Here is a 24000-nt window from a genome sequence, read left to right as displayed (position 1 = left end):
ATGCGTTTATAAAGGATTCTGCGGTCTGGGCGTATTTTCCACAGGCCGGGGCTTTGAAGGATTCCACCTCGGTTTTGAGGAGTGTGAAATTTGCTTTAGAAGTTTTCACTGTGGTTTTCTGGGCAGGGGGTGGGGTCGGGATGTGAATATCTAGTGAGATTAGTTTATGGTCTGATCTTACCAGTGAGGGATACACTTCTGGTCTGGAGCATAGAGTCCCCATGTTGGTGATGATCAGGTCCATTATGTTTTCCCCTCTTGTAGGAGTGGTAACAAGTTGATGTCCTTCAAGGATGCATCTGCAGTCCTTACAAATGGGTTGTCCTGTCATCAGGCAGCCCTTCGGTCGGCCGGATTCCAAAGTCTGGGTCCGGCTTCGGCTGGTGTCGCACTTCACCCGACGTCACAGCTGCAGTTACTCGGGTATAAAGGCATCAGCCGACACCATCTTCCTCAGTCTTTCTTGCCGCGTGGCGCCCGAAGCAGAAGCTGTTCGCAAGTGCCGGTCGGTCAGATCCAGAGATTACTACTACCGAATACTACTTCGATGACTTCTAAAAAGCTAAGTACCCCGTTGGGGACTCTTTCTTGCCTCAGCCGATGTCAGAGAAAGTGAATAACTGTTTATCTTGTGGGAAACAAATACCTCATAAAGATTTCCACTCCTACTGTATACATTGCTTGGGCCCAGACCACGACGTAGCAGCTTGTCTAGCCTGCTCTTCTTTTAACCGACGGACGCCAGGCGCCGGTCGGAGTTTGCTGAACAAATTTTCGGCTCTGATTTTGCCTACATTATGCCGCCGGATCCTCCGACAACGCAAATTTCAAAAAGCGAAAGAAAAGGACCGACATCAGCGGTCCGATCTCGGCCGAAACCGCGATTAAGCAAACCGCGAGTGTCTCGGTTTCGGCCGAAACCGAGCAAGCGGTTCTTTCTCCGGCTGAAACCATGCCTTCTACCGAGGCCTCTTCTAACCTGGTAGAATCTGCTTCTGAAACACAGCCTTCTGTAGCGGTTTCCCAGGATTTATCAGACACAATTCCCCTGCATATTTCAACCCCTGCACGTGGAGCTGCTAGGCCTCCTGCAGCCATGTCTATTAAGGCCTTTGCCAGGGCTAAAGCAGCCAAAGCTTCTAAATCTGTGCCTGCCAAACCCCCCCCCCCCCCACACACACACACAGGCCCAGCACTAGCTCTCATATGCTATCTTTGGCTGAGGATTTAATTTCGTTAATTCGTGGTTCCCAGCCCCATCCAGACAGGTCCTCTCTCCCTCCTCCAGAAAAGAGACCTAGAGCAGAGCCCCCTGAACCAGTATCCACTGATGGTTCCTCTGATGAATCAGAATATTCAGACCTTCCTGAGGCTCCTTATTCTCCTTACGAAGACTCTGATGCTGAAGAGTCCATTCCTTCAGCCTCTCCACCTGAGGAATTTTCCTTTGGGGAAACCTTGCATGCTATGAGGGAACAATTTCAGTGGCAGGGCCAAGATTTTTCAGACTCCAGAAAAAGGCTTAGAACCTTTCTACATTTGCCTCAACATAGGCCTTTGGCTATACCTCCAGTTCTTTCTGTTGTAGATGATGCATTTAATGATGCTTGCACTGCTCCTGATTCATTACCTCCGGCTCCTGCTAAGCCCGATAGGTTCTACAGGGTCCCGGACACTCACCATCATTTATACAAGGCTCCCTTTGCAGATCCAGACACCATCGCCCAGGGCCCTAAAGCTGTAGCTGCTACTTCTACTAAAAACCCCCTCCCCTCTGATAGGGAATCCAGGTCCTTAGAGAGATGGGGTAAAAAAGTTTACACTTCTGCTGCCTTGTCAGCTAGGGCTTTGAACTGCCAATTTCATATGATTCAATATCAAGAGTTTATGCTTGACCAGTTAACTAAAAAGCTTTCCTCTGAAGAATCTTTAGATAAAAAATATGTTCAGGAAATGGTACATAACATACAGCAGGTTAGTAACCATTCTTTAAAATGTGGCTATGATGCACTGGAGGCTTCCTTTAGATCAGCCATGACTGGCACAGTTATCAGGAGACATGCATGGTTGAAAGAACAGGCATTACCAGACCATGTCAAATCAAAACTTTTGGATGCACCCATGGACAAGGTCAATTTATTTGGTTCCCCTGCTCAGCAGGTGCTAAAAAAGATGGAAGAGAAGGCGAAATCTGTACAAATGATGAAAGATTTCTTACAGGTTCAACCTCCGAGGTTTAGCAGGAACTGGCCCTCAAAAAATTGGTCCTTTCCAGACTCCTCTAAGGCCCAGAGAGGCAGGAATAGGCGTTCAAGAGGCAGAAACCAATCCAGGGGTGCCTACAAGGGACGCCAATGGCAAGGTAACAACCAGCGAGGCACAGACGCAGCCACCACCACTACAACAACTCAATCACAGTGACTTGACAGTGGCACCGCCTACCAGGGAACAACTAGAAGCACCCTTAGGCGGAAGACTAACATTATTTTCAAAAAACTGGCACTGCATAACAAGGGAAAAATGGATTTTGCAAACTATAGACCAAGGTTACAGGTTCCATTTCCATACTCTACCAGGGAAGACAGGAATGCCGAACCTACCACCTACTCAAAGGACAGAAGCTCTAAAACAAATATCTCGGCTATTAAGAATGAGAGCTGTGGAAAGGGTACCTCCTGTGGCGCAAGGAAAGGGATTTTACTCCAGACTCTTCCTGGTACCAAAAAAAGAAAACAAATGGAGACCCATTCTAGACCTGTCCGCTTTAAACACATTCCTTATTGTTCCAAAATTCAAAATGCTGACCCTACAGCAGCTTCTTCCCATGCTGGGCAAGGAGTTTTGGCTGGTAACTCTAGATCTCAAGGAGGCATACCTGCACGTCCCCATAAGACCAATTTGCAGAAGATACCTCAGATTTCTTGCAGGATCAGAGCATTATCAATTCTCAGCATTGCCCTTTGGCTTATCTACTGCGCCCAGAGTGTTCACAAAATGCCTGGCATCAGTAATTGCTCATTGCAGGCTTCAGGGAATCCAAATTTATCCCTACCTGGACGACTGCCTGATACAAGCGGACAACAAAAACAAACTAGCAGAAGACTTACAAAGAGTCATTTACCTGCTTCAAGCCTTGGGATATACAGTCAATATAAAAAAGTCAAGGCTGATTCCATCCCAAAGAATAACCTTTCTGGGTGCAGAGCTGGACACATCAAAACAAATGGCATTCCTAACTGCAGAAAAGAAAGAACAACTACCTCTCTACTTCTTGGCATTAACAAAGCAGAACCACCTAACTGCAAGAAAAGTACTGCAAGCTCTAGGCTTCATGGCATCCTGCATAATTCTGGTCCCTCATGCCAGACTGCATATGAGAAAGCTACAGTGGTACCTAAGGAATTTGTGGTCCCAACACAAGCACAGCCTAGAAACCAAAATTCCAATAATCCCATGCCTGAAACAAGAGTTCCTATGGTGGGCTCAGGCTTGTCAATCAAATACAGGATTACCCTTCTGCAACAACCAACCAAACCAAACCATCACGACAGATGCCTCAGACCTCGGTTGGGGAGCACACATGCAGGGCAAGTGCATACAAGGCTTATGGGCTCAAGAACAGCTGCGCCTGCGCATAAATCTAAAGGAAATGCTGGCAGTAAAATTGGCAATCCAGTCATTCAGACCATTTCTCCAAGAAGGTCAGTTGATGATAAGGACAGACAACAACACAGTTATGTGGTACATCAACAAACAGGGGGGCACCCATTCATATCCTCTATGCCGGCTGGCTCTGGACCTATGGAATGTGGCCCTGTCCTACAACATTCAGTTACAAGCAATCTTTGTACCGGGAAAAGAAAACATTCTAGCAGACATATTAAGAAGAACAACCACAGATGCCCACGAATGGATGCTACATCCAGACATCTTCAAAGCCATCACAAGGAAATGGGGATTACCACAAATAGACTTGTTTGCATCTCCAGTCAATCACCAGCTAAAGAAATTCTGCACGAGGACGTACCACCCACTTGCTTGGAAGGTGGACTCCCTCTCTTTCAGCTGGAAAAACCTGACAGCATACGCATTTCCACCACTTCCTTTGATGCACAAGGTGCTTCTGAAGATCAAAGAGGACCGTCCCAGGATCATTCTGATAGCTCCAGACTGGCCAAGACAACATTGGTACCCATTGCTGAGGAGCATGTCTTGGGAACAAATATGGACATTACCCCTGATCCCATTATTGTTAACACAGAACAATTACAACATCCTGCATCCAAACCTGAAAACTCTGCAGCTAACTGCCTGGAACATTACATAACAGCAATTAACCCAAACTTATCCCAAAGGGTTAAAGACATAATCCTGGAGGCACGCAGACCTTCAACAAGAAAGAATTATGCTGCAAAATGGAAAAGATATTTCATTTGGAGTACTGCAAAGGGAGAAGATGCGACTCTGGTAAACATGGCCAACATCCTGGAGTACTTGGCAGAGCTCTTCCACACAGGCCTGTCCTACTCTTCCATCAAGATACATGCATCAGCTATTTCAGCACAGTATAGCTTGGATCCTCCTGTCTCTCATCCCCTGCTCAGACAATTTCTGAGAGGAATTAAAAATGTGAAACCTCCCAGGAAACCACCATTGCCAGCATGGGACTTGAACTTTGTGCTAGAGAAATTGACACTTCCTCCTTTCGAACCAGCAGCAACAGCAGAATTACAATATTTATCATGGAAGACTGCTTTCCTGCTGGCAATAACCTCAGCAAGAAGGGTCTCTGAACTACAGGCACTAATGGCAGTACAACCCTTCCTGATCTTCCATCAAGATAGAGTGTCTATGAGAACAAATCCTACATTTATGCCTAAGGTCGTATCCAGAGTGTCATTAAACCAGGCTATTCACCTACCTACATTCTTTCCAAACCCACAGAACAGGGGAGAAAGACTTTTGCATACCTTGGATGTACACAGGCAGTTACGCTACTACCTGGACAGGACTAAGTCGAAAAGAAAAACTGACCAGCTTCTGGTAGCATATGCCACAGGAAAGGAAGGAAAACCAATTTCAAAACAGACAATCTCCAAATGGATAGGAAATTGCATTAGATTTTGTTACTCCTTCCATGGAAAGAAAACACCAGAGAACATCAGGCCTCACTCCACAAGGGCTACAGCCACTACCACAGCTTTCTTACGAGGAGTGGCTACCAAGGACATTATAGATGCTGCTACTTGGATCTCCGTGCATACATTTGCCAAGCATTACAATCTACCTTTATACTCTAGATCCCGAGCAGGTTTTGCCACTGCTGTTTTGCAAGGGATCCTAGCTACACCATAATCACTACTCTTCCTCCTCCCCTTGTTTAGCTATGGTATTCTACCCATTTGTAAGGACTGCAGATGCATCCTTGAAGGACATAGTACAGTTTGTACCTACCATAAATGTAGATGTCCGAGAGGAATGCATCTGCAGTCAGGATTACCCACCCTCCTTCCCCTCTGAGGTACTCCTAGGGTATTTGCCAGCCTTCAGCTAGCTTGGGGGGATCTATTATGGTGTATTTGTTTGTATATATGTACATACATGCTTATTTTATGTGTTTGCTCTCTACTATTTGGAGTCATTGGCATTTATCCAAATTTAGCCTTCCAAAAGGGCACCTGGCATCTGGGGCAAGAAACACTGAGGAAGATGGAGTCGGCTGATGCCTTTATACCCGAGTAACTGCAGCTGTGACGTCGGGTGAAGTGCGACACCAGCCGAAGCCGGACCCAGACTTTGGAATCCGGCCGACCGAAGGGCTGCCTGACGACAGGACAACCCATTTGTAAGGACTGCAGATGCATTCCTCTTGGACATCTACATTTATGGTAGGTACAAAACTGTACTTTCCATAGCATTTGAGGTTATAAATTCTAGGAACCTTTGAGCTAGGGTGTTGGAGCTAGAGTAATGCTCCCAGTCTATGTTTGGGTAGTTGAAGTCGCCCAATGTAATGGTGTTTGGAGAGACCTTCATATTTTCCAGTGTTCTCAGGAAGGCCAAGTGGGGTTCCTGGGTTTGGGAGGGTGGTCTGTAGCAGGCTATAAACTGGAAGGCAGTTTTACCCACTGTTAGTTGCACATGGATAGTCTCTGATGCTTCATGCTTTGCCACCAACCTGGAGGTGTGGGTATCTTTGATGAATATCGATACTCCCCCTCCTTTTATGGTTCAGTCCACATTTTAGGGCCGAAAAGCATGGTATGAGGTATAACCTGGTAGTGCTGGGGTGCTCTTGGGAGCCCTGAACCAGGTTTCTGTTACTGCACAGATATCGATGTTCTCCATGCTAAGGAGAGTTTCGTGTAGACTTTTTTTTTTTTTTTTTTGTGTGTGTGTTTCTAGCATAGTCCTTTCAGGGCTCACCCTGCCTTTCTCTGCTGCCCTGAAAGCTCTAAATGGCTTTGTGCCCAAACTTCTCTTTTAGTCGGCTCAAGTCAAGCTGCTTGACAGTTTAGGTGCATGGAAGGTGCCCTGAAGCTTTGGAAGCTGGCTAGCTGTAATATCCTTGGCAGGATATAACCCATGTAGCTAAGGCTATTGCAATAGTGGTCTTTCGAACATCTACTATTATGGCAAGTTCAACTTAAAACAACTGATCTTTATATGGTTTTACAACCTTTGTGAGAGTTACTGTCCTATGGCCATTCTTACTCATCCATCAAGGTTCATTTATTGACCATTTCAGCATGCCTGCCATTGGATCAAACTGTTTCAATGCATTCTCCTGTGAAAATGTTTTTGAAAGGGTTTTTTTGTAAGAAGCCTGTAAGAAAACCTGTGGCTCGTCCTTGAGATCTTAATTTTGTGTTAGAAAAACTAACACTTGGTCCATTTGAATCTGCTAACCTTGCTGAGTTGAGGTTTTTAACATGGAAAACAGTTGTACTGATTGATGTCCTTCAAGGATGCATCTGCAGTCCTAACATATGGGTTGTCCTGCCTCAGGCAGCCCTTCGGTCGGCCGGATTCCAAAGTCTGGGTCTGGCCTCGGCTGATGTCGCACTTCACCCGACGTCATAGCTGCTGTTTATTGGGTATAAAGGCATCAGCCGACGCCATTTTCCTCAGTCTTTCTTGCCGCGCGGTGCCCGAAGCAGAAGCTGTTCGCAAGTGCCGGTCGGTCAGATCCAGAGATTTCTACTACCGAATACTTCTAAAAAGCTAAGTACCCCGTTGGGGACTCTTTCTTGCCTCAGCCGATGTCAGACAAAGTAAATAATTGTTTAACTTGTGGGAAACAAATACCTCATAAGGATTTCCACTCTTACTGCCTTCCTTGCTTAGGCCCAGACCACGACGTATCAGCTTGTCTAGCCTGTGCTTACTTCAACCGACGGACACTTAGACGTCGGTCGGAGTTTGCAGAGGAGTTTTTTGATCCCGCTTTTGCATACAAAATGCCGTCGGAGACTCCGACTACTCAATTAGCTAAAAAGCGCAAGGAAAAGGACAGACATTCGCGGCCCGCGGTTTCGGCTGAAACCACGGTTAGGCCAACCGCGAATGTCTCGGTTTCGGCTGAAACCGAGCCCCCGGTTCTTCCTTCGGCCGAAAGCATGTTTCCTTTAGCCGAGGCCTCACAGAGCATGGCTGAATCTGCTACTGAATTTACTGCTACAGAAGCAGGCACCCAGGATTTATCAGACACTATTCCTTTAGACATAACTACCCCTGCACGTGGGGCTGCTAGACCCCCTGCTTCCATGTCTATCAAGGCTTTTGCCAGGGCTAAGGCAGCTAAATCTTCTAAGGCCTTGCCTGCCAAAACACCTTCACATAGGCCTATTTCTAGTTCCCAAATACTCAGCCTGGCTGAGGATCTCATTTCTTTGATCAGAGGATCCCAACCTCACCCAGACAGGGCCTCTCAGCCCCCTCCAGACAAGAGGCCTAGGGCTGAACCCCCGGAACCTGTCTCTACAGATTATTCCTCGGATGACTCAGACCTTTCAGACCCTCACGAAGGCCCATATTCTCCTTATGAGGATTCTGATGCAGAAGACTCCATTCCTTCTGCTTCTCCTCCTGAAGAATTTTCCTTTGGGGAAACCTTGCATGCTATGAGGGAACACTTCCAATGGCAGGGCCAGGATTTTTCAGATTCAAGGAAAAGGCTAAGGACTTTTACACTTACCACAGCATAGGCCTTTAGCCATTCCGCCAGTACTAACAGTTGTTGATGATGCATATAATGATGCCTGTACTGCTCCTGATTCTCTTCCTCCGGCCCCTGCCAAGCCAGACAGATATTACAGGGTCCCAGACACACACTACCATTTGTATAAGGCTCCTGTTGCAGACCCTGAAACCATTTCACAGGGCCCTAAAGGTGTGGCAGCTGCCTCTGCCAAAAACCCTCTTCCCTCTGAAAGGGAATCTAGAGCATTAGAGAGATGGGGTAAAAAGGTTTATACTTCTGCTACTCTTTTGGCCAGGGCCTTGAACTGTCAATTTCACATGATTCAGTACCAGGAATTTTTGTTAGATCAGCTAAATAAAAAACTATCTTCTCCTGAACCTTTAGACCGCAAGTCCCTTCAGGATTTGGTACATAACTCTCAGCAGGTCAGTAACCATTTCTTAAAATGTGGCTATGATGCACTGGAGGCTTCCTTTAGATCAGCGGTGACTGGAACAGTGATTCGAAGGCATGCCTGGTTAAAAGAACAATCCTTACCAGACCATGTTAAGTCAAAACTCCTAGATGCTCCCATGGAGAAACAAAGTTTGTTTGGCTCCCCTGCACAGGAGGTTCTAAAAAAGGTGGAAGAAAAAGCAAAATCTGTCCAAACAGTCAAGGATTTCTTACAGGTCCAACCTCCGAGGTTTAGCAGAAATTGGCCTTCGAAGAATTGGTCCTTTCCAGACAACTCCAGAGTGCAGAGAGGCAGAAATAGACGCCCAAGAGGCAGAGGTCAATCTAGGGGTGCCTACAGGGGACGTCAGTGGCAACCTACCAACCAGAGAAGTACTGCCACAGAATCAACTACAATCACTTCTACAGGACAGACACAATGACTTGGCTCTAGTTCCGCCTACCAGGGAACAACTGGAAGCACCCTTGGGCGGAAAACTAGCCTTATTCTCTGACAAACTGGCATTACATTACAGGAGACAAATGGACTTTACAAACAATAGACAAGGGCTACAGGTTTCACTTCCATACTCTACCAAAAAAGAGAGGAATGCCAAACCTACCACCAAGCCAAAAAACAGACGCTCTAAGACAAATCAACAACTTACTAAGGATGAGAGCTATAGAAGAGGTGCCACCTATGGAACAAGGCCAAGGATTTTACTCCAGGCTTTTCCTTGTACCAAGAAAAGAAAATCAATGGAGACCTATTCTAGATTTGTCCGCAATGAACACATACCTCATTGTTCCAAAATTCAAAATGCTGACCCTCCAGCAACTTCTTCCCATGCTGGGCAAGGAGTCTTGGCTGGTGACTCTAGATCTCAAGGAGGCATACCTGCACGTCCCTATACGACCAGATTGCAGAAGACACCTCAGATTTCTTGCAGGATCAGAGCATTATCAATTCTCAGCATTGCCTTTTGGCTTATCTACTGCGCCCAGAGTATTCACGAAATGCCTGGCATCAGTAATTGCTCATTGCAGACTTCAGGGAATTCAGATTTACCCATACCTGGACGACCGTAATACAAGCGGACAACAAGGCAAAGTTAACAAAAGATTTGGAAAATGTCATACAACTGTTGCAAGCCTTGGGATACACAGTCAACATGCAAAAGTCAAGACTAGTACCATCCCAAAGGATAACATTCTTGGGTGCAGAATTAGACACATCAACTCAGATGGCTTTTCTCACAGAAGAAAAACAAAAGCAACTACCAGTCTACTTCATGACATTAACAACACAAACTCAGCTTACTGCAAGGAAAGTCCTGCAAGCCCTGGGCTACATGGCATCCTGCATAATATTGGTTCCGCATGCCAGGCTGCATATGAGAAAGCTACAGTGGTATCTAAGGAATGTATGGTCTCAACACAAGCACAGTCTAGAAGCCCAGATTCCAATAATTCCATGCCTGAAGCAGGAATTCCTGTGGTGGGCTCAGGCCTGTCAGTTGAACAGAGGCTTGCCTTTCCACAAACCACAGCCAAGCCAGACCATCACCACGGACGCCTCAGACCTAGGATGGGGGGCACACATGGTGGACAAGTGTATACAAGGCCTATGGACCCAAGACCAGCTGAATCTACACATAAATCTAAAGGAGATACTGGCAGTGAAACATGCGATCCAGGCATTCAGACCACTCCTTCAACAAGGTCATCTGCTGATAAGGACGGACAATACCACAGTCATGTGGTACATCAACAAACAGGGAGTTACACATTCATATCCTCTATGCCGGATGGCAATGGACCTGTGGAATGTGGCCCTGAACCTCAACATTCAACTTCAGGCCAGATTTGTACCAGGAAAAGAAAATTCTCTGGCAGACACCTTAAGCAGAACTACCACGGACACTCACGAATGGATGCTGCATCCAGATATCTTCAAAGCCATAACAAAGAAATGGGGACTACCACAGATAGACCTGTTTGCCTCCCCACACAATCACCAATTGAAGAAATTCTGCACAAGAGCATACCACCCGCTTGCTTGGAGGGTGGACTCCCTTTCCTTCAGCTGGAAAAACCTGACAGCATATGCATTTCCACCTCTTCCCTTGATGTACAAAGTTCTACTGAAGATCAGAGAGGATCAGCCAAGGGTAATTCTGATAGCTCCAGACTGGCCGAGGCAACATTGGTGCCCGCTACTGGGAAGCATGTCTCGGACACACACATGGCATCTACCTCTATGTCCCTTACTACTAACACAGGACAACTACAAGATCCTACATCCAAACCTGAAAACACTGCAGCTAGCTGCTTGGAATATTGCATAAAACAAAATAACCCAGGCTTATCTCAGAGGGTTAAGGACATTATCCTGGAGGCACGCAGACCCTCCACAAGGAAGACTTATTCAGCCAAGTGGAAAAGATACCTTATTTGGAGTGCAGCAAAGGGAGAAAATGTCTCATTGGCAAACATAGCACACATCCTGGAATATTTAGCAGAGCTGTTCCACAATGGCCTGTCTTACTCCTCCATTAAGATTCATGCATCAGCAATTTCAGCAGAATACAACATGGATCCTCCTGTCTTCTCTCATCCTCTACTCAGGCAGTTCTTGAGAGGAATCAAAAATGTAAAGCCTCCAAGGAAACCACCTTTACCTACATGGGATCTCAACTTTGTGCTGGAAAAGTTAACACTTTCCCCTTTTGAACCAGCAGCAACAGCAGAATTACAATTCTTGTCTTGGAAAACTGCTTTCCTGCTAGCAATTACTTCAGCAAGAAGGGTATCTGAGTTACAGGCATTAATGGCAGTACAACCCTTTCTTATCTTCCATCAGGACAGAGTCTCTCTGAGAACTAACTCTACCTTTATGCCAAAAGTGGTTTCCAGAGTATCATTGAACCAAGCAATTCATTTACCTACATTCTTCCCCAACCCACAGAACAGGGGGGAAAGACTGCTACATACCTTGGATGTGCACAGACAATTACGCTACTATCTGGACAGAACTAAGACCAGCAGAAAAACTGACCAGCTTCTGGTAGCATATGCAACAGGAATGCAAGGAAAAGCAATTTCAAAACAGACAATCTCAAAATGGATAGGAAATTGCATTCGATTTTGCTACTCTTTTCATGGAAAGACAACTCCTGATAATATCAGACCTCATTCCACAAGAGCTACAGCCACCACTACAGCTTTCCTATGAGGAGTGGCTACCAAAGACATTTTAGAAGCTGCTACTTGGAGCTCCATGCATACATTTGCCAAGCATTACAATCTTCCCTTATACTCTAGATCCCGAGCAGGTTTTGCAACTGCTGTTTTGCAAGGGATCTTAACTACACCATCTTAATCTTAGTGCCTCCTCCCCCAGTTTGGCTATGGTATTCTACCCATATGTTAGGACTGCAGATGTATCCTTGAAGGACATAGTACAGTTTTGTACCTACCATAAATGTAGATGTCCGATTGGTATGCATCTGCAGTCAGGATTACCCACCCTCCTTCCCTTCTGTGGTATTCCTAGGGTATTTACCCCTCTTTTAGCTAGCTGGGGAATCTATTATGGTGTATTTGTTTGTATATGTATGTATATATATATATATATATATATATATATATATATTTTTTTTTTTTTTATATTGTTTGCTCTCTACTGTTTGGAATTATTTGCATTTATCCAAATTTAGCCTTACTAGAGGGCACCTGGCATCTGGGGCAAGAAACACTGAGGAAAATGGTGTTGGCTGATGCCTTTATTACCCAATAAACAGCAGCTATGACATCGGGTGAAGTGCGACATCAGCCGAGGCCAGACCCAGACTTTGGAATCCGGATGACCGAAGGGCTGCCTGAGGCAGGACAACCCATATGTTAGGACTGCAGATGCATACCTATCGGACATCTACATTTATGGTAGGTACAAAACTGTACTTTCTGAGCACTGTAACAAGGGTATCTGAGTTGTAAGCTTTTATGGAGAGAGAACCCTGTCTCATTTTCCACAGGAACAGAGTTTCTTTGAGAGCTAATCCTCCTTTCATGCCTAAGTGGTGTCCAGATTTACTTTAAGCCAAAATATCCACATCCCCATTTTCTTTCATGAACCTAAAAATGAAGGGAGAAAGGATACTCTGTATCTTATGTCCACAGACAGTTTGGTTACTATCTTGATAGAGCTAAGTTTTTCAGATCTTCGGGTCAATTGTTCATTTCTTGTGAAGGTAAGAAGAGATAACCTGTGTCAAAACAGACTTTTTCCAAAGAGTTGTCTAAAGCTATTACCATTTTTTTGTACTTACAACAGCAAAACTATTCCAGACAGGGTTAAAGCCCATTCTTCCAGGCCTTGGCTTCATCTGTGGCTTTTTGAAAAGGGTTGAATTCTAGGAGTATTCCAGGAGAAGCAAGTTGTTTTTCTGTACATCTTTTGCAAAGCACTCCTCGACTCTTCTCCTTTCACCTCCCAAATGAAGTAAACTAGAGTAACTGGAGTAATCTACCCATATAGCTAAGGTTATTGCAGTAGTGATCAATATAATGAACTTAGTATAGCAGTGTAAGTAAACTTAACATAACAGTATATGTTCAAATTATCACTGCTGCATTAGCCCCCCCCCCCCCCCTGTTTTTTTGGTGTGGAGTTCATGCCAGGGTGTGAATACTTATTTCTTTTTTGTTGTTCCTAACCTTGTCTTTTCAGGGCTCTGCCTCCCTGTCTCTAGCATGAAGGCTGTAAAGGGCTTGGTGCCAAAACCTATTTAAAGTCCGCAAAGCTTGAGTCGACTGACTGTTTGGGAGTAGGAAGGTGCCATGAAGCTTTGGAGGCTGACTGGCTGTTATATCCTTGGCAGGTTATAACCCATGTAGCTAAGGCTATTGCAGCAGTGATCTTTCGAGCATCTACTGTTATGTTTACTTACACAACTGTACTTCAGAAAATTTAATACAACTCTTCTCAATTTTAACTTTCAGTTCCAGAAAGGAAAACAACTTCGTTTTAAGCCGATTGAGCAATTTGTCAACGAGTCCAAAAGAAAACATCGTGATGAAGTACGTTTGAGGCGTATGGAAAAGAAGCCTATGAGTAAAACTCCTGTACCAGAGCAACAGTTAGCATTCGTTGTCCGAATTCATGAGTAAGTAGAGGCAAACCTTGTTCGCTATTTCCTTATGTTTCATTTGCTTGAGTAGAGTTTTACCCAAATAGATGAACAGAAATGGCAGGTTCTAGATGCACCATGAACTGCTCATACAGCAGCACATTTTCATATCTTTTTATTTTTTGCCCCAGTAACTTAACCTTTTAAGATCAATCCCCGGTCAACCAATTATTTATTTATTTATTTTTTGTCCTGCATTACATACCACCCCTTGTAGTGCAGGCTTCTTTCCATGGGGAGTATTTTTCCAATGACTGCATATTCTGGTGGTAAAGCAGGAAGCGAGTCTAGTACCAAGTGACTATGAACTTCAGCTGACAAAGATTCTTCATTTTCAGTTTCTGCTACCAAGATGTCTCATGGATGGCAAATATGCATTGCATTGCATTCAGATTCTGACCTCTTTGGCGCTCTTTGCAGTCTTTATGCAAACATAGCTAATTCAAGGCAGTAGGAATCGAGCTTTTTGGTCTCCAACAGAAGGTGCTTGTGTAGCAACTTCCCTACAAGTATAAAAGAACTGACCATTAGCTGCTCATTGCTAATTCTACTGACGAGCTCCACAGTTGCTGGGTTCACTGCTCAAACCCTATTCACTTGGGAATGTAGTTGGAACCATAACTTCCTGTCTAGGAGAGTCAACTCATATGTTTTGAATTGTTGATAAAACGTTTCAGTTTGATACAAAGTATCTCTTACAATGGAAATTAATTTCCTGAATAAAGTTCCATTCAAGTAATACATCTGTCAGGTGACCTTTTTGTTTGGTTTACCTTGATGTGTGTCTTTTTCCTGCTGTTCTTGTTATTTGGTTATTGGTGGTGTTGCATCATCTTTCTTTCTCCCTAAACCTTGAGTTTAATAATTTTGTTTGAGAGACGGGGCTTTGCTTAAAACAGTCTTAGAAGTTTTGCTGGAGAAGTTGTAACTAAGAAGTCTGTATGATCTTGGATGACAGTTGTGGGTAGTATTAGTGTAAAGCACAATTGCTGTCAAAGACATTTAGGTGCAGGTCTGAAGGGCACTTTGTTTATAAAAGTGAGGGCTTCATAATATTGTTTTGTATGTTACTTTGCCGGGAATGTAGAACTACAGATTAATGTCAAATCATTGTCAAATATGTTGATTAGCATTTGGACTTCTGAGATATATCTTTAACTCCCATCTCAAAGGCCCAAAGTGTGTAGCATTTTGTAGTAGTGTAGTCAGAATTCTGTTTCTTTTTTATTTTTTTATGAACGGTTAAGTATAAGAGTCAAAACATGTTGTCCAAATCATAGGTTCATATGTAGGTACTAGGCTGTCGGCCCTAGGGCCCATACAAGCCTAGCCAAAAAATGTACCCTGGCTTTCGCCACCCAAGAAAATTATTTTCCTGTGCCCCTGTCGAGCAGAGCCACAGAAGTGATCCCCGGGTGAATTTCCCATTTCCCATCCAATCATCAAGATTTTTCTTGAAGAGTGCTAATGAGGAGCTCTGTTTGACATAGATAGGTAGTCTGTTCCAGAATATGGGAAGTCTCTGGGACAGGAATCTATCCCTCCAGCATGATGTTCATCGTGCATACAGCTGCAGTCATAACAGATGGGTTATCCTGCCGTCGGGCAGGTCCTCGGTCGGCCGAATTCCAAAGTCTAGGTCCAGCGTCGGTTGTCGTCGCTTCTTCCCTGACGTCAGTGCGGCAGGGGTATAAAAGAACCAGCCTACGCCATTTTCTTCAGTCTTTCTTGCCGTGCAGTGCCCGAAGCAGAAGCAGTTCGCAAGTGCCGGTCGGCCAGCTCCTGAGATTTACAAAAAATATTTCAGCCGAAGTCTTCTTGAAAGCTAAGTACCCCGTTGTGGAAACTTTTCTTGCCTCAGACCGATGTCAGACAAAGTTAATAATTGCATTTCATGTGGGAAGCAAATACCGCATAAGGATTTCCATTCCTTCTGCATTCCTTGCTTAGGCCCAGACCACGACGTCTCGGCCTGTCGTTCTTGTGCTAGATTCAACAAACGCACTATTAAGTGTCGGGCGGAGTTCGCCCAACACTATTTTGGTAAAAAGTTTAATTACATTATGTCGTCGGATACTCCGACTCCAGTTTTGAGTAAAAGACGCAAAGATAAGGACCGACATACGAGGTCCGCGACTTCTACCGACACCACGCTAAAGCCGGCTACAGGTGCTCCAGTTCTCAGCGAGGCACCTACGCAGCCCCTGAGTACCGATGACGCTTCTTTAGTGGTGTCTTCTGTGCCCGAGGTCGCAGGCTCCTCGGCCCCCACTCCGACTACAGATACCGACGCCACTCTTGCGGGGAAACTCAGAGTTTAGACAGGCCTGCCACCTCTCAAGGTGTCTTCAGGCCTTCCTCTTTTTCCATTAAGGCTTTCACAAAATCTAAAGCAGCCATGAAAACTAAAAGACAAGCTCCACAGAGCCCCTCTCCAGGCCCCATGCCTAAAAAACAGATGCTCAAAATGGCTGAGGATTTGATTACTGTTATCAGGGGTTCTCAACCCCCCTCGGACAAAAGGCCCAGATTGGAGGAAGACTACCCTTCCTCAGACCAAGCCTGTATTACCTCAGAACATTCTGAGGAACAGGAATATTCTTATTCCCCTTTTGAAGATTCTGATGCTGAGGAGTCCATTCCCTCGCCCCCCCCCCCGAGGACTATTCTTTTGGGGAAACCTTACATACTTTGAGGGAACACTTTCACTGGGAAGGTCAAGATTACTCAGATTCCAAGAAAAGGCTCAGGGATTTTCTCTTGCTTCCTCAGCACAGGCCTCTGGCTATCCCTCCTGTCTTGGATATACTAGATGATGTGTATACAGAAGCCAGCCTCAACCCAGATTCTTTACCTCCAGCTGCTGTTAAACCTGACAGGTATTACCGGGTTCCTGATTCACACCAATTCCTATACAAAAGCAATGCTGCTGACCCAGAAACTATTTCACAGGGTCCCAAGGGAATTAAGGCCTCTACTGCCAAAAACCCATTACCTTCAGAGAGAGATTCCAGAGCTTTAGAAAGGTGAGGGAAAAAGGTATACACCTCGGCCACTTTAACCATGAGGGCATTAAACTGTCAGTTCCATGTGTTAAAGTATCAACAGTTTTTGTTATCTCAGACATAGATCTCTTTGCTACCCACAAAAATTACCAACTGAAAAAATTTTGCTCAAGGACCTATCATCCACAGGCCTGGAAAGTGGACGCACTTTCCTTCAATTGGGCAACATTGACAGTCTATGCCTTTCCACGTCTTCCTCTGCTGCCCAAAGTTCTATTAAAAGCCAGAGCAGAGTGGCCAAAGATGATTTTCATTGCTCCAGACTGGCCAAGACAACACTTGTATCCACTCCTGAAGAGCCTGACGCATTCCCCACCATGGACCCTGCCTCTAGTGCCTCTTCTGTTGACCCAGCACAGTTACAAAACTCTTCACAGTCAACTGAAAACCCTCAATCTAGCCGCATGGAGGATTCCTTGATTTCCCAACAGACTCTCCTCTCCCAGGAGGTGCAGGTTATCATCTTGGAGGCCAGAAGGCCTTCTACTAGAAAAGCCTACTCCACCAAATGGAAACGGTTTTGTGCCTGGAATCAGAAAAAGGGCCAGAATCCTTGGGTACTAAATTTACCTCAAGTATTACAGTACCTAGCTGAGATGTTAAACAGTGGACTTTCCTTCTCCTCCATCAAGATCCATGCTTCAGCCATTTCTGCACAATACAACACTGATCCTCCTTTATTCTCTCATCCTCTCTTAAGACAGTTCCTCAGAGGGGCTAAGAATATAAAACCCCCAAGGAAACCACCAGTACTTGCTTGGGACCTCAACTTCATTTTAGAAAAACTGACCCTGCCTCCATTTGAGCCAGCTGCTTCAACAGAACTGCAATATTTGTCATGGAAAACAGCCTTCCTTCTGGCTATCACCTCAGCACGCAGGATTTCAGAACTACAAGCCCTCATGGCTGTGCAACCTTTCATCGTTTTCCATCAGGACAGAGTTTCCTTATGAACCAACCCTTCCTTTATGCCAAAGGTAGTATCCAGTGTAGCCTTGAATCAGACTATCCACTTTACCTACCTTTTATCCTAACCCACAAAACAAAGGGGAAAGACTACTACATTCCTTGGACATTCACAGACAACTTTGTTATTATTTGGACAGAACAAAGCCATTCAGAAAATCAGAGCAACTGTTTGTGTCCTATGCTACAGGTGCTCAAGGAAAGGCTATTTCCAAACAGACAATCTCAAAATGGATAGCCCACTGCATACGCTTTTGTTACTCATTTCATGGAAAAACTGTACCTACAAGCATCAGATCTCACTCCACAAGGGCCACAGCTACCTCTGCAGCTTTCCTCAGGGGGGTTCCTACCAAGGATATTTTGGAAGCAGCTACTTGGAGTTCTGTGCACACTTTCTCCAAACACTATCATCTTCCACTATACTCTAAATCTAGAGCGGGCTTTGCCACAGCAGTCTTGCAGGGCATCCTTGCTCCTCCTAGTTCCACTTAGTGCCTGCCACCCCTTTTTAGCTTTGGGATTCTACCCATCTGTTATGATTGCAGCTGTATGCACGATGAACATAGTACAGTTTTGTAAAAAAACTCAGTCTCCCAAAGCATGCACGTTGTCCAACTGGCAATGAAACGTAAGGCAAAGAGCTTAAAGAGCCAAATATATTCACTGTATTATTCCAAGATTCAAGCGACAAATCTTCACGATAAAAATCTTTTATTAAAACACAACGTAGTGAGCGCTTTCGCCAACAGGCTTCATCAGACTAATAAAAAGCATTATTCCACTTTGCTATAAATGCTATCACTGAGAGTCTCATTGGTCATCTAAAACATCTGATGACCTACGTAACAGATGTAAAGTACTTCTCTGCATATAACTCTTAATACAATCGCTCACATACAGTGCACAAAATACAAATAAAAAATGAATAAAAATAATGGTTCAATTCATCAGTTAATTAAAAACACCATTCCTAGCTACTGTCATCGCTATCATGTATATAACATCTAGACGAGTAGCTCAGTGCATTCTGTGAATACTTTTTCTTACAGCATATTCCATGGTAGTAGTCACATTTAAAAAATACATTCAATTTGCATAACATATCTATATAGCCAGAACACTACAAATCCCACAATGTTGAAGCTTAAAATACGTATTAAAAGGCGACAGTATAATTTATCCAGTATAATTTATGAAACAGTAAACAACTATCTTAAAAAATAACTGTGTTAAAAAATAATAATAATAAGTAGGAAGACATAGCTACAGGTCAAAACAATACCAATAACTATCATTGCACTACAAACATCAAAGGCGACATCAATAACGAAGAGCAGTACAACATGCTCTCCTTCTCATATCATTCCTCCATATGTGCAGAACATAAAGTCTAAGACATAAACACTTTTGACATAATTTGTCTATGACTTGGAGGAGAAAGCCTAAAAAAGCCTAGAGAACAAGCATACATGTGAAAATGAAGGGTCCCAACATGTATATCTAAGTGTATAGGGAAGAGAATGTGTGAACTATTCAAAAACTCTATTAAACTGATGACGGATTCCTATATATATATAAATATAAATATATGAATAAATATAAGCACAAATATAAAGACTCCTATCTATTTAATTCATCTATTTTATTTATCTTTGTTTATTTTTGAATATCCTCCTATTTTTTAAGAAAGGTTTTATTTGTACTTTATCATTCAGACCAGGTGGTATATCTGACCTAAACCTAATAATCCACCTGGTCTCACACTCAAGGGTCCTATTAATAATATCTCCCCCTCTAATACCTTGCTTTAATTCCTGTATGACACAAAAAGAAAACTGATGACAACTTCCTGTTTCCTTGTGATGCCTGGACAGTGCATTAACATCTGAACCTATCCTTATTTGATAATTATGTTCTCTAATCCGTTCCTTAACATCCTATTAGTCTTACCTATGGGCAATTAGCACCTTGCATAGGGCAAGGTATACCACATTTCTGGTTTCACAGTTAGTATTGGTGAGGAACGTGAACTTCTGTGATGTTTTAGGATGTATAAACTCAGTGCATTTATTGATATACTTACACTGGTTACACTTTCCACATGCTACAGTGTTAGCCTGAATTGCATTCTCCCTATGTGTCATTAAACTGTGTCTCGGCTTACACAACATTCTCTTCAGACTTGGATAGTTTCTGTAAATCATTTTTGGTTTTGGACCAACTAATTCGCCTATGCCTTGATCTGATAATAGTATATTCCAGTGCTTATCCAATACATTCACAAATTCATTACTATTCCTACTATAGTAAGTGATCGCTCTGATTACATCATCATTCTGCCTATCTATCTGAGGATGTTCCTCCTGGTCCATGAAATAGGGTCTAGCCCTATCCATCCTCATGTTTTCTGTTTCCTTTATAATGTCAGTTATCTTCCTAAGATCATAACCTCTTTCTAGAAACTTATTCATTAAATCAATACACTCCAGTTGATGGCGTTCATCACTGGGATTTAACCGTGACGCTCTCATGAACTGGCCTTTTAAAATATTGTTGAACACATATGCTGGATGCATACTTTGTCTATGCAACAGATTATTCCTGTGACAGGCCTTTCTATGTATAGATGTGTTTAAGAGCCCATTCTCCATTCTATGAATTTCAACATCTAAGTACGAGATATTTGTCCTGGAGACGCTAGCAGTGAACCTCAGAAAATCAGTGGAGGCATTCAGCATTTGTATAAATCTGTCTAAAGTATCTTCATCTCCTAACCATAGAATAAAGAGATCATCTACAAATCGGCGGTATAATCCCACATTTTCCTTATATAATTCACTGCTGCACATGTATCTATCCTCCCATGTGGCCATTACCAGGTTGGCGTAGCTATTGGCACACGAAGTGCCCATAGCTACGCCATCCTTCTGAAGGTACATTGCATTGTCAAAAACAAAAATATTGTTAGTTAATACCATTTCCAGAAAAAGTGTCAGCAACTCCACCTTATTGTTAGGAAAATGTGTATTAATTTTCAGATAATCTGAAATATACGTCAATCCCGTATCATTCGGGATGACTGTAAAAAGGCTGACAACATCAAGGGTCACCAGGAGGAACTGTTGGTCATCTCTTAGACTTTTGGTACAAGCATACAAATCCAACAGGAATTGCTTACTATCTTTAAGTATTCTTACATTCTTATCTACCAATGGTCTGAGCAGACTGTCTAGGTAGACGGAGGGGTCTGTAGCCCATCCTTGTCCGGCTACAATTGGTCTCATTGGTGGATCTATCAGTGATTTATGAACTTTAGGTAGTCCCTGGATGCATGGTAAAACAGGGTCTTTGACTTTAAAAAAGTCATAAAGTTCTTTAGTAATATCAGATGACATAAGGAGGTCATCAAGTGTATAATAGATGGTAAAAACTTTATCCACTAAAACAAGAAGAAAAAAAGAACTTTATGACTTTTTTAAAGTCAAAGACCCTGTTTTACCATGCATCCAGGGACTACCTAAAGTTCATAAATCACTGATAGATCCACCAATGAGACCAATTGTAGCCGGACAAGGATGGGCTACAGAACCCCTCTCCGTCTACCTAGACAGTCTGCTCAGACCATTGGTAGATAAGAATGTAAGAATACTTAAAGATAGTAAGCAATTCCTGTTGGATTTGTATGCTTGTACCAAAAGTCTAAGAGATGACCAACAGTTCCTCCTGGTGACCCTTGATGTTGTCAGCCTTTTTACAGTCATCCCGAATGATACGGGATTGACGTATATTTCAGATTATCTGAAAATTAATACACATTTTCCTAACAATAAGGTGGAGTTGCTGACACTTTTTCTGGAAATGGTATTAACTAACAATATTTTTGTTTTTGACAATGCAATGTACCTTCAGAAGGATGGCGAGCTATGGGCACTTCTGTGGTGCCAATAGCTACAACCTGGTAATGGCCACATGGGAGGATAGATACATGTGCAGCAGTGAATTATATAAGGAAAATGTGGGATTATACCGCCGATTTGTAGATGATCTCTTTATTCTATGGTTAGGAGATGAAGATACTTTAGACAGATTTATACAAATGCTGAATGCCTCCACTGATTTTCTGAGGTTCACTGCTAGCGTCTCCAGGACAAATATCTCGTACTTAGATGTTGAAATTCATAGAATGGAGAATGGGCTCTTAAACACATCTATACATAGAAAGGCCTGTCACAGGAATAATCTGTTGCATAGACAAAGTATGCATCCAGCATATGTGTTCAACAATATTTTAAAAGGCCAGTTCATGAGAGCGTCACGGTTAAATCCCAGTGATGAACGTCATCAACTGGAGTGTACTGATTTAATGAATACGTTTCTAGAAAGAGGTTATGATCTTAGGAAGATAACTGACATTATAAAGGAAACAGAAAACATGAGGATGGATAGGGCTAGACCCTATTTCATGGACCAGGAGGAACACCCTCAGATAGATAGGCAGAATGATGATGTAATCAGAGCGATCACTTACTATAGTAGGAATAGTAATGAATTTGTGAATGTATTGGATAAGCACTGGAATATACTCTTATCAGATCAAGGCATAGGCGAATTAGTTGGTCCGAAACCAAAAATGATTTACAGAAACTATCCAAGTCTGAAGAGAATGTTGTGTAAGCCGAGACATAGTTTAATGACACATAGGGAGAATGCAATTCAGGCTAACACTGTAGCATGTGGAAAGTGTAACCAGTGTAAGTACATCAATAAATGCACTGAGTTTATACATCCTAAAACATCACAGAAGTTCACGTTCCTCACCAATACTAACTGTGAAACCAGAAATGTGGTATACCTTGCCCTATGCAAGGTTTGCCCCAGTTACTACATAGGTAAGACTAATAGGATGTTAAAGGAACGGATTAGAGAACACAATTATCAAATAAGGATAGGTTCAGATGTTAATGCACTGTCCAGGCATCACAAGGAAACAGGAAGTTGTCATCAGTTTTCTTTTTGTGTCATACAGGAATTAAAACAAGGTATTAGAGGGGGAGATATTATAAATAGGACCCTTGAGTGTGAGACCAGGTGGATTATTAGGTTTAGGTCAGATATACCACCTGGTCTGAATGATAAAGTACAAATAAAACCTTTCTTAAAAAATAGGAGGATATTCAAAAATAAACAAAAATAAACAAAATGGATGAATTAAATATATAGGAGTTTTTATATTTATGTTTATATTTATTCATATATTTATATTTATATATATATAGGAATCTGTCATCAGTTTAATAGAGTTTTTGAATAGTTCACACATTCTCTTCCCTACACACTTAGATATACATGTTAGGACCCTTCATCTTCACTTGTATGCTTGTTTTCTAGGCTTTTTTAGGCTTTCTCCTCCATGTCATAGACAAATTATGTCAAAAGTGTTTATGTCTTAGACTTTATGCTCTGCACATATGGAGGAATGCTATGAGAAGGAGAGCATGTTGTACTGCTCTTCGTTAGTGATGTCGCCTTTGATGTTTGTAGTGCAATGATAGTTACTGGTATTCATTTGACCTGTAGCTATGTCTTCCTACTTATTATTATTTTTTAACATAGTTATTTTTTAAGATAGTTATACGCTGTTTACAACCTTTGTTTCACGACATAAATTATACTGGTTACTGTCGTCTTTCTAATACGCTATTTTTAGCGCCTCAACATTGTGGGATTTGTAATGTTTTGGCTATATAGATATGCTATGCAAATTGAATGTATTTTTTAAATGTGACTACTATCATGGAATATGCTGTAAGAAAAAGTATTCACAGAATGCACTGAGCTACTCGTCTAGTTGTTATACACATGATAGCGATGACAGTAGCTAGGAATGGTGTTTTTAATTAACTAATGAATTGAACCATTATTTTTATTCATTTTTTATTTGTATTTTGTGCACTGTATGTGAGCGATTGTATTAAGAGTTATATGCAGAGAAGTACTTTACATCTGTTACGTAGGTCATCAGATGTTTTAGATGACCAATGAGACTCTCAGTGATAGCATTTATAGCAAAGTGGAATAATGCCTTTTATTAGTCTGATGAAGCCTGTTGGCGAAAGCGCTCACTACGTTGTGTTTT

The 24000-nt window shown here is 42.8% G+C and overlaps 1 protein-coding gene across 2 annotated transcripts in view; it reads left to right on the top strand.

Moving 5' to 3' along the window:
* RPL7L1 (ribosomal protein L7 like 1) overlaps window positions 1-24000 on the top strand; it is a 613595-nt gene that overhangs the window by 242398 nt on the left and 347197 nt on the right. For both annotated transcript variants that reach the window (XM_044061740.1, XM_044061738.1), the window contains exon 3: window positions 13643-13806. In XM_044061740.1, coding sequence (XP_043917675.1) covers window positions 13643-13806 — 164 coding nt within the window. The remainder of the gene's footprint in view (window positions 1-13642; window positions 13807-24000) is intronic.

The sequence above is a fragment of the Protopterus annectens genome, chromosome 2.part0, assembly GCF_019279795.1.
Source record: "Protopterus annectens isolate FY-2018-M chromosome 2.part0, PAN1.0, whole genome shotgun sequence".
Classification (NCBI taxonomy): domain Eukaryota; kingdom Metazoa; phylum Chordata; order Ceratodontiformes; family Protopteridae; genus Protopterus; species Protopterus annectens.
This window is presented reverse-complemented; position numbering and strand designations above follow the sequence as displayed.